This window comes from Dipodomys spectabilis, unplaced genomic scaffold (genome assembly GCF_019054845.1).
Source record: "Dipodomys spectabilis isolate Male_0828 unplaced genomic scaffold, ASM1905484v1 ptg000163l, whole genome shotgun sequence".
In the NCBI taxonomy this organism is placed as follows: Eukaryota; Metazoa; Chordata; class Mammalia; order Rodentia; family Heteromyidae; genus Dipodomys; species Dipodomys spectabilis.
In genome coordinates, this window is record NW_024870840.1 from 8,074,021 (window position 1) to 8,085,272 (window position 11,252).

At 40.9% G+C, this 11,252-nt stretch overlaps 1 protein-coding gene across 1 annotated transcript in view; it reads right to left on the minus strand.

Annotated features, from left to right (window-relative positions):
• The window catches only part of LOC122119312 (uncharacterized protein C3orf20-like), an 84,369-nt gene that overhangs the window by 71,942 nt on the left and 1,175 nt on the right, over positions 1 to 11,252 (minus strand). The window contains exons 2-3 of the mRNA XM_042693387.1: positions 719 to 788; positions 537 to 610 (exon numbers count right to left, since the gene is read on the minus strand). Of these exons, the coding sequence (XP_042549321.1) occupies positions 537 to 610; positions 719 to 775 (131 nt within the window). The 5' untranslated portion in view covers positions 776 to 788. The remainder of the gene's footprint in view (positions 1 to 536; positions 611 to 718; positions 789 to 11,252) is intronic.

The window sequence follows — 11,252 nt, forward strand, 5'->3', positions numbered from 1 at the left end:
TCTCATTACAAGGGCTGGGAAGTTGGCTCAGTGTAGAGTGCTTGCCTCACATGCATGAGGCCCTGGGTTCGATTCCTCAGCACCACATAAACAGAAAAAAGCCAGAAGTGGCACTGTGGCTCAAGTTGTAGGGCACTAGCCTTAAGCTAACGAGCTGAGGGACAGTGCCCAGGCCCAGAGTTCAGGTCCCATAACTGTCAAACAAAAAAGTCTCATTACAAACATGCTACTTAAATAAAAAGTTGAAGGGGATGAAGAGCAAACTATGCAGAAAATAGAGGCAATATCTAGTGAAAATTTCCCAAGCAAGAAATGAGGCTGGGTTTGTTGCAGAATAGTAAGGAAACCATACTACTGACTAATATAGCTAACATAATTAGCTAGTGATTAATCTCATGGTCAGGTTTGAAATGGCAATTCTTTGGTTTGGCAGGAATGAGGGAAGAAATGGGAATGAAAGACCAATGTTCTTGGGCATTGTATAAATTCTTACAAATATAAAGTAACACAAAAACTAAAGAATCCAAATATTTTACCCATAATTTTCAGTTAAGTGTGAAAACTGGTCCTCATAGATTTCTTTTTTCCATTTTTTGGTTTTAGGTTTCAACTAAAATGAAAGAAATGTTTACAATTAAGATATAAGAAATGTTATGCAAAAATGAGTTGCTTTTCTAATAAATAACTATAATTTGATGAAATAGAGCAACACTATTACCTGATCAAAGAAATAGATGGATCCAGTATCTGAAGTAGCTTTATGAGATCCCTCCATTCTCCCATGAGACCTAAGAAGAGGAGATTGGAAATCTGAAGATAAGTTATCATATCTTTAGGTGATATTTCAAAGTACTCCATGGCTTTAATGTTTAAATGATTAAAAAAAAAAGTTCTGGAAGCCAGGTGCTGATGGCTCATGCCTATAATCCTAGCTACTTAAGAGGCTGAGATCTGAGGATCATGGTTTGAAGCCAACCCAGGCAGAAAAGTCTCTGTGAGACTTTTATCTCTAATTAATCACTCAAAAACTGGAAGTGGCACATTGGCTAAAAGTGGTAGAGCACTAGCCTTGAGCAAAACAGCTCAGGAACAGTGTCCAGGCCCTGAGTTCAAGACCCATGACCTAAAAGAAAAAAAAAAAGTTCTGGAAACAGCTGGGTGCCAGTGTAATCCTAGCTACTCAATAGGCTGGGATCTGAGGATCATAATTTGAAGCCACCCTAGATAGGAAAGCCCTTGGGACTCTTTTTCTTTTCTTTTTATAGGATGTTTAGCACCAGCAACCCTTGTTTCTACCAACCAGATGCTACTAACATACCCCTCACCTAGATGGGACAGTAGAAAGTGCCTCCCGGTATTGACAACTGTTCTCTAGGGATCAAAAATCATCTTTGGTTTAGAACTGTGCAGTGGCACACACACAAAAAAAGTTTGTTTGTGTATGTTTTCTCTCATATGTGGAAGCTAAAACTAAAATACACTGGGATATGATGAATTATACAGTACTCTAGGCATTCACAGTGAGACCAGAGGAGGATATCTTAGAGAGGAACACAGAGGCACAATGCCTATGTGCATCTGATCATATAAAATAGTATTTAGCAGGCGCAGCACTGATAGCTCACTGAGATCTGAGGATCACAGTTCAAAGGCAGCCTAAGCAGGAAAAGCCCAGAGACTCTTATCTCTAATAAATCACTAGAAAACCAGAAGTGGTGCTGTGGCTCAAAGTGGTAGAATGCTAGCCTTAAGCAAAAAGAGTTCAGGGACAGCACGTAGGCCCTGAATTCAAGCCCCATGACCAAACAAAAAATAAATAAAATAAAAAATATTTATCAAAATGAACTCCAGGAAATAGAAAAAAGATTTTTTAAAAAACTTTTTTGTCTTATTTGTTCATTTATCTGTTTGGGGGAGAGTAAAGGGAAATAGAGGGGAAAAGGGTAAACAAATGCTGCAATGGTACTCACTAGATGCTATAATGAAAATTAACTATACAGCTGGTGGTGGGGATGGGAAGGAAAAACTGGGAGAGAGCAAGGGAAGGTGTGACATTGGCCAAAAATGAGAAATACACTTTTTGCCTGACTTGTATAACTGTAACCCCCTGTACGTCACCTTTATAAAACAATTAAAATATTAAAAAAGAAGTTTGTTGGGGTAGCTCATATCCATGATTCCAGCCCTCAGCAAACAGAAGTAAGAGAACTGTGAGTTTGAAGCCAGCCTGGGCTACAAAACAAGACTGAATTGTTTCAGAGGAAAAACAAAGTTTGTTTGGCAGTGCTGTTAAGAGTACTCTACACATAAAAACTAATTCAAGAGAGATTCTTATCTCCAATTAACCACCAGAAAACCTGAAGTGGCACTGTGGCTCAAGTAGTAGAGCACTAGCCTTGAGCTGAAGAGCTCAGGGACAACACCCAGGTCCAGAGTTCAAGCCTCACGACCATTTAAAAAATAATAACTAATTCAAAATGGATTGCAAAATAAGAGAAAATACTTGCAAATAAAAATTTAATAGCCGGGTGCCAGTGGCTCATTCCTATAATTCTAGCTACTCAGGAGGCTGAGATTTGAGGATCTCACAGTTTCCTGCCAAGGCTGGCTTTTAACCGAGATCCTCAGATCTCAGCCTCCTGAGTAGCTAGGATTGCAGATGTGAGCCACCAGCACCTAGCTAATAGTTTATTTTTATATAATGAAAATATTCTATATTGAGTAGAGACAGCTATATGAACCAAAACTACTAAAAGACATATGCCTTTTAACGTATGAGTGTTTTGGAATACAAATCATTGTTTCTTAGGTCCAAGGATGGGACTCAAACTCGGTACCTGATGGGCTGGGGAATGTGGCTTGTGGAAAAGTGTTTCCTAGCATACATAAAGCCCTGGGTTTGATTTCTCAGTACCACACAAACAGAAAAGGTAGGACTCAGTGCCCAGGCCCTGAGTTCAAGCCTCAGGACTGGCAAAACAAACAACAAAAACAAAAACAAACCCTCAATACCTTAAGTTTCTGCTTATTGGCTAGCACTTTAACAACTGAGCCATATCTCCAACCCTATCATATAGTGTTTTTTGTTGGTTGTGAGCTTGAACTCAGGGCCTAGGTGCTGTTCCTGAGCCTCTTCGTACTCTAGGCTAGCACTCTACTTCTTGAGTCACGGTGTCACTTCTGGTTTTTGAGTGGATAATTGGAGGTAAGAATCTCACAGGAATTTGAGCTTGGGTGGCTTAAGCCTGTAATCCTAGCTACTCGGGAGGCTAAGATATGAAGATCGAGTTCAAAGCCAGTAAGGGCAAGGAAATTCCGTGAGACTCTTATCTCTAATTAACCACCAGAAAACTGGAAGTGGGGCTGTGGCTCAAGTGGTAGAGTGCTCACCTTGAGCTGAAGAGCTGAGGGTTAGTGCCCAGGCCCATGACTGACCAAAAAAAAGAAGTCTCACAGGGACTTTTCTGCCCAGGCCAGCTTCAAACTTCCTGAGTAGCTAGGATTATAGGCATGAGCTACCAGCACCAGTCTCATGTATTTTTTTAAATAGAGTCATGAATTGACTTTTCGACACAGACTGAGGTCAACCATGTTCAGATTCCATGTATATCAACTGAGAGATAAGATCTGTGAGGTATCAGGTCTTTGAAATATCTTCCTTGGCTCTCCAAGTCAGGGAATTGCTTACTGGTAGCATTGCTTACTGCTTAGCATTCTTGAGGCCCTGGGTTAAATTTGATCCCTATCATTGGGGAGGAAAAAGCAATTCCTTTCTCCCTCATCATTTGCCTCATAAGCTAATGTGTGTTTTCAGATCCAAAGAATATTAGAGATCTATTTGTTGTTATTCTAAAACAAGTGCATACAGAATTCCATTCAGAATTTTCTGACTAGTTGATTCCATTCATGGCTTTTATTTCAGTCATCCTTAGTTACCAGGAATGTAAGATTGAAATTTCTGGATCAAGAGAGACTACCAAGCACTTGTGATTTTCTTATTTCTCCCAGGCCTAATTAAAATCGTAACAATAAAGGAATAATTTTAAAAGTTAATCCAAGCTGGGGACTGGTGTCTCACACCTGTAATCCTAGCTACTCAGGAGGCTGAGATCTGAGGATCCTGGTACAAAGCCAGCTCAGGCAGGAAAGTCCATGAAACTCTTATCTCCAATAAACCACCAGAAAACCGGAAATGGAGCTGTAGCTCAAGTGGTAGAGCGCTAGCCTTGAGCTGAAGAGCTGAGGGAGAGCGCTCAGGCCCAGAGTTCAAGCCCCACGACCGACAAAATAATAATAATAATAATGCAAAGTAAAGCACACAGAATAGGAACACAATTTCAGGGGACATAGGATATAATGGACTATCTAATTGAAATTCAATAAGGGAAGAGGATTTATAACATAGGATAAAAGAGACATCGTTCAGAATTCAGAATTTCTTTTTTTTTTTGGGGGGGGGGAGTCTCGCACTCAGGGCCGGGCCTTGTCCCCAAGCTTCTTTGCTCAAGGCTAGCACTCTACTACTTGAGCCACAGCTCCACTATTAGCTTCTGTTGTGATTAATTAGAGATAAGAGTCATAAGGATGTTTCTGCCTAGGCTGATTTTGAACAGCAATCCTCAGATCTCAGTAACTGGCACCTGGATGTCTTTCTTTTGTGAACTGAGGTGGCTATGTATGTGTGTGATACTTGGAATTGTACTAAGGGGTTCTCACTTGCTAAGAAAGTCTCTATGTCTGGATCATGCTCTCAATCCTTTTTCTTTAGTTTGTTTCTCAGAAAGGGTCTTGCTTGCACTTTTGCCCAACTAACTAGAGCCACAATCCTACTTCTGCCTCCTGAGTAGCTAGGATTATGGATATATATCACCACTTCTGGCCTCTTTTGTGAACGCGTGATATAACAAGCCCTTAAAACTTTATGTGAATAATGATAGTCTTGACACCTTGTCCACAGGAACATTATTTGAAACCATATATAGTTGTCCCAAGTTCAGCTTCGGTCCATTCAAGGTTACTCACACAAAGACTATGGGGGAAGGTTAAAAAAAATTTCTACGATGAAATAATTATACAGCCATTACAGAAAGGAGATATTATTTCTCTTATTGTAAGAGAAAAGATAATTTAAAATGTTTATTGGAGCCAGGTGCCGATGGCTCACGCCTGTAATCCTAACTATTCAGGAGGCTGAGATCTGAGAATCAGGGCAGGAATGTCCATGAGACTCTATCCCCAATAAACCACTCAGAAAACTGGAAGTGGCACTGTGGCTTAAGTGGTAGAGCATTATCCTTGAGCTGAAGAGCTGAGGGACAGCCCAGGCCCAGAATTCAAGCCCCACCAAAAAAAAAAAAAAAAAAAAGTTTATTGGGTAGGGGAAAATATGGCATATGAGAGCCACGCTGAATTTTAATAAAGTTCCCCCAAAAGGAAAATATTGCAAGACACTGATGAAATGCTTTTGACACGATCATTTGATCCTAGATCAAGATAGTGTATCCCAATCTCTTCTAGGCTCTTGTAGGTATCTTTTTTTTTTTAATTTTAATTTTTATTTTTTGTGAACATATTGTACAGAGGGGTTACAATTACATGGGCAAGATAATGAGTACATTTCTTATCAAGCATTGCAGCCTCCTCCTTTGTTTACCCTTCACATCCCTTCCCAGCCTCCCCCCCCCCCCCCCCCCCGCCGCCCCCCCCCCCCACCAAAGTTGTAAAGTTTGTTTTTGACATGACGATTTGTACTTCTCATAGTTTCAACGGGTCCACCTGTACTTTTTTTTTTTTTTTTTTAATATCTTCTAACAAAATTGCCCTGATAAACTCACCAGGTAATTTCTAATAGGTAAAATCAACAGTATCTTTTCTTCTTCTTTTTTTTGGTCAGTCATGGGGCTAAACTCTGGGCCCGGGGAGCTGTCCCTCAGCTCTTCAGCACATGGCTAACAATCTACCACTTGAGCCAGTTCCACTTCCAGCCTTTTCTGCTTATGTGGTGCTGAGGAATCCAACCCAGGGCCTCATGAATGTAAGGCAAACATTCTACCACTGAGCCACCTTCGTAGACCCAACAGTATCCTTTTTTTGTCAGTAATGGAGTCTGATCTCTGGGCCTGGGTGCTGTTCCTCAGGCTCTTCAGCTCAAGGTTAGCATTCTACCACTTGAGCCACATTGCCACTTCCAGGTTTTTCTGCTTATGTGTGCTCTGGAACGGAACCCGGAGCCTCATGCATGCAAGGCAAGCACTCTATCACTGAGCCATCTTCCCAGCCCCCCAACAATATCTTTTGAAACTTTGTACTACTCTATCTTTCCAATAGCAGTTAATATAGCCAAATAAATTATTTCATAAACACTTTCTTATTTTCATGTATTTATTCTCTAAAGCATTTTGTCCTTGTCTCTTATTCTTTGGCAATTTCAAGAGTATTTCCCACCTTCCACATATACAAAAAAGTCCCCCAAAACTTAAGTATTATTTTGAGTTGTTTTGTTTCTGGTTCTTTTCTCCTTGAAATACATCACTTCTGCCAGGCTTAGGCCCCAAAGACGCTCATATCTGTATCTCTAGAGCCATATTTCTAACTTACTAATAATCTTTGTATAGATCCCCTGCAGGCATGTCAACCTTAGAATACCCACAGCTTATCTTTCATTCCACCTCCTTTAAAAACTCTGCTTACCCTCTTTCATTCCCTATCTCAGGGAGTGGTATCACTCTCCACTTAAGAACCTGAGCCAGAAACCAGTAACATTCTCAATTCCTCCCCTTTCTAGTTCAATGAACATTTATATTCTCTTAATTCTACTTTAGAAATGTTTCCTTAATCCAACATCTTCTCTCTAGGCCTCCAACTATAACCAATATTATTATCAACAATAACTAGAACTTTTACCAGATGACTAGCCTCTTCTGTCTCCATTTCTTTCCTTGGAATTCAGGCTATCATACTTAAGGATGTTACTGTAAGGTATATTAAATAGGTAGTTTTCATTAGGTAGCCACAGCTCCACTATCAGCTTCTGTTGTGATTAATTAAGCATGTGGCCATTAGTGGCCCATGATGTGACCTTGCAGGAAGGGGAGATGACTGCTTCCAGGTGTACCAGTTACCTAGGTAACAGAGTACTGGGTGGACACTTAGCCAAGAGGTAGGGAGGTGTCCGCACAGGGCCTATATGGCCTGGGGCAGACCTAACATTCCAGCCTTTTGATAATTATGAAAAAGGGTGAAGATTCTCTCTGGTTACTTGCTGCTGTAAAGGGGCATGGACATTAGAGGTAAACGACTGAGATGTGGTCCCCTCTGGGAGAAGGCAACAGCTGTTCCTTGGTGTTAGTCCTTGAGTGAAGTCTGGAAGAAGTTTCATAAGGCAGGGAGGGACTGGGCAAAACAACAACAATAACAACAAAAACTAGAGAGCAAACAAATGGCTAGAGGAAGGGTTTGGAGAAGAAAATTAAAAATTGGATGATTTGGCTAGAATGGCTAGTTCTTATCTCCTGCATTCCAGGCTGTCCAGGAGTAGGTAGAAATGTCCCTAGCTACTATTGAGAAAAGTTAATAAAATGATCCTGAAAACTGACATAGTATTGCCCTTTTAAAATTAAAGGACAGGGGCTGGGAAGGTAGCTCAGTGGTAGAGTGCTTGCCTTGTATGCATGAGGCCCTGGGTTCAATTCCTCAATACCACATAACCAGAAAAAGCCGGAAGTGGAAGTGTGACTAAAGTGGTAGAGTGCTAGCCATGATCTAAGGGACAGAGCCCAGGCCCAGAGTTCAGGCCCCATGACCGACCAAAAAAAAAAAATTAAAATTAAAAGGACACAAAAATCAACATTATCTACTTTCACTGTCATTTCATAATGCTTATATAAAAAGACTAATCTTAAAGTGTAGAAAATGGTGCCAGTGGTCCATGCCTGTAATCCTAGCTACTCAGGAGGCTGAGGTCTGAGGATCTCGGTTCAAAGCAAGCCCAGGCAGGAAACTCTGTAAGACTCTTATTTCCAAAAAAACCACTCAGAAAACTGGAAGTGGCACTGTGGCTCAAGTGGTAGAGAGCTAGCCTTGAGCTGAAGAGCTTAGGGACAGTGCGCAGGCCTAGAGTTCAAGCCCCATGACCACAAAAACAAAACAAAAGGTAGAAAATACTATACTATCAGAATGGGAACCACTGGTCTAGAAACTAGACTACCATGAGCGTTATCTTTCACAAAACAAAAGGATGTTTAAAATTTTGTTATATAGGGCTAGGAAGGTGGCTCAGTGGTAGAGCACTTGCCTTGCAGGCATGAGGCCCTGGGTTCGATTCCTCAGTGCCACATAAGCAAAAAAAAAGAAAAAGCTGGAAGTGGCGCTGTGGCTCAAGTGGTAGAGCGCTAGCCTTGAGCTGAAGAGCTGAGGGACAGCGTTCAGGCCCCACGACCGGACCCCTCCCCCCAAAATTTTTTTTTGTAATATATTTTATCTACATAGAGTTAAGGTCCGCTCCTGGATGGCGAGCAGACTCCACCTTCCTCGCAGCAAAGTACCTGCGTTACCTAGGCAACTGGCACACCTGGAAGAGGTCACATCTGCATCCCCAGAAGTCACATCTGAATTTGATGTGGCCACACCTTTCTCCGCCCATACCCTAGATAAGGCCTAGCCCAGTCCCAGATGCTCTCTTTCCCACCTCTCTCTCTTTCCCAGGTCTTTCCCAGGCCTTTCCCAGCTGCATGGAGAGCCAACAAGGCCTGGTGCCAGCCAGAACGATGAATAAACCTACCCCTTATCTGAATACCACGTGTGTGGTGCTATTCTTACTTGGCTACCTCTTTTTAAAAACCTAACACATACCCTAATGTTTACAAACAAGACCACACTAAAGCTACCAGCACAACTATGTTTATTGCAGCATTATTTACCATAGCTAAGATATGGAACCAACCCAGATGCCCCTCAGTAGATGAATGGATCAAGAAAATGTGGTATATATACACAATGGAATTCTATGCCTCCATCAGAAAGAATGACATTGCCCCATTTGTTAGGAAATGGAAAAACTTGGAAAAAATTATATTAAGTGAAGTAAGCCAGGCCCAAAGAAACGTAGGTCCCATGGTTTCCCTTATTTGTAATATCTAGTATATGTATGAGTCAAGCGGAAAAGGTCAGATAATGTGATGTCAGGAAAATGAACCCTTAGATGTGTATTTTAATGTTTTTTTCTTTCATGCATGTGTTTCTAACACATTTATAAGATTATCTCTTTGTTGCTTTGTATGTCCCTCCCCCATAGTATAACCCTTGCTTTCACTATATTTGATGTCAGTATAACTTGTGGAGGAGATGGGGAAAAACCAGTTGTTTAAGGATACAGGTGGACCTGTTGCAACAATGAGAAGTACAAGTTGTCATGTCCAAAACGAACTTTACAATGTTAGTGGGGGGGGGGGGCTGGGGGGAAGGAGGAAGGAGAAGGATTGGGATTAGGGGGGGAGGGGGGAGGCTGGGAAGGGATGTGAAGGATAAACAAAGGAGGAGGCTGCAATGCTTGGTAAGAAATGTACACATTATCCTGCCCATGTAACTGTAACTCCTCTGTACAGTATGTTCACAAATAAAATAAAATTAAATTTAAAAAAAAAAAAAAAAAAAAAAACCTAACACATAGTCTATATGCATCATTTTATTGACTATATGGTATTAAATGTGTTGACATGGTTTCAATGTCTTTTGTGGATACAAAATATTAAAATTTAAATATTCTTTGTTACACCCCTCGACACACACACATATATACTGGGCTATAACTCTTTTTTTTTTTTTTGGTGATGTTTACTTTTGAGATAGTGTCTCTCTTCCTGTTCAGGTGCATGCTAAGATCACAGATGATATTATTTTTTATGTGATGATGCTCTCTTCACTTTCCCTTTACCAAGAAATCTCTCTTTAGCTTCTTTTTGCTTTCTTATCTTTATCTCTCATCCTGTTTAAAAAGCAGAATTGTTTTACTGGACCAGTCTACCTAGGCAAATCCCTGTATTAATCAGCTTTCATATCATTTGTATTATTGATAAGTATATACATATATATGATATGTAGATATATTATGATACATATATTTTAAGGAATAAGCGGTTTTTAGTATGATTGGATAGGTACTCCTGAGCCTTTGAGATGCACTTCTTTTTTTTTTTTTTTTGGTGCTGGGAATTGGACCCAGACCTTGTGTATGCTATGCATGAGCTATACCCATTCCCAGTCCCAGATTCTACACTTCACGTGGCCATCGTTGAAGCCTATATTTATGTATGTTTTTAATTACTTTTTCTTTTTGAAGATAGGTCTCACTGAGTAGCTCAGGCTAATCTCACAATCCTGTTGCCTCACCACATCTAGTTCTGTTTAAAGTTTAATACATAACCATTAGCAGGAGGTCCTAGACATTCTGACATCAATTAAGCTTGGTCCCTAATCTATAACTAAAACATTCAAGTCTCCAGGTGAACAAAGACCCACATTCAGTAGAAACTGAGGAGTTGGATCAGATAACCAGTCACAAATCGCTTGGGTCACAGGCTAAGCTCAACTGCAGTTTGAACATTATAAAAGATTATAGAGGCAGTTGGGCACCGGTCCCTGTTGCCTATTATGGTATCAGGAGGCTGAGATCTGAGGATTCAGGTTCAAAGCCAGTCCAGGCAGAAAAGTCCCTTTGAAACTCTCATCTCTAATAACCACTCAAAAACTGGCATGGCTCAAAGTGTGGTAGAACATTAGCCTTGGACAAAACGAACTTAGGAACAGCACCCAGGCCCCGAGTTCAAGCCCGACTACCGACCAAAAGAAAGAAAAAAGAGAGGATTAGAGGTGAAGTAACAGGCAAAATTCAATACACTTTGTTTCAACATCCTTAATACAAGAGAAAGGTGACCCAAAATAGAGAAATTGGAGCGTGAACTTCTACATTCAAGGGACAGACTAGGTGTCCTTGTCCACAGTTCTTGTCATGAAGTGAAACATGAGAGGAGTGAGAGAGGACCCCCCATTCTGAATCATCCAGGTCTTAGAAAACAGTACACAATCACAGAATTCCAAGATTATCTCAGGTGCCTAGACAGTTTTGCCACAGTCTGTGATTGGGAATAACACAATCCCTGTGAGGGGAGAAGAGAGAGGAGCGGAGGAAAGGGGAGGGGGAAGGGGAACTTGTACAAGTGCACACACGATTTTGGTTCCTGTATCTGCTTCCAGTA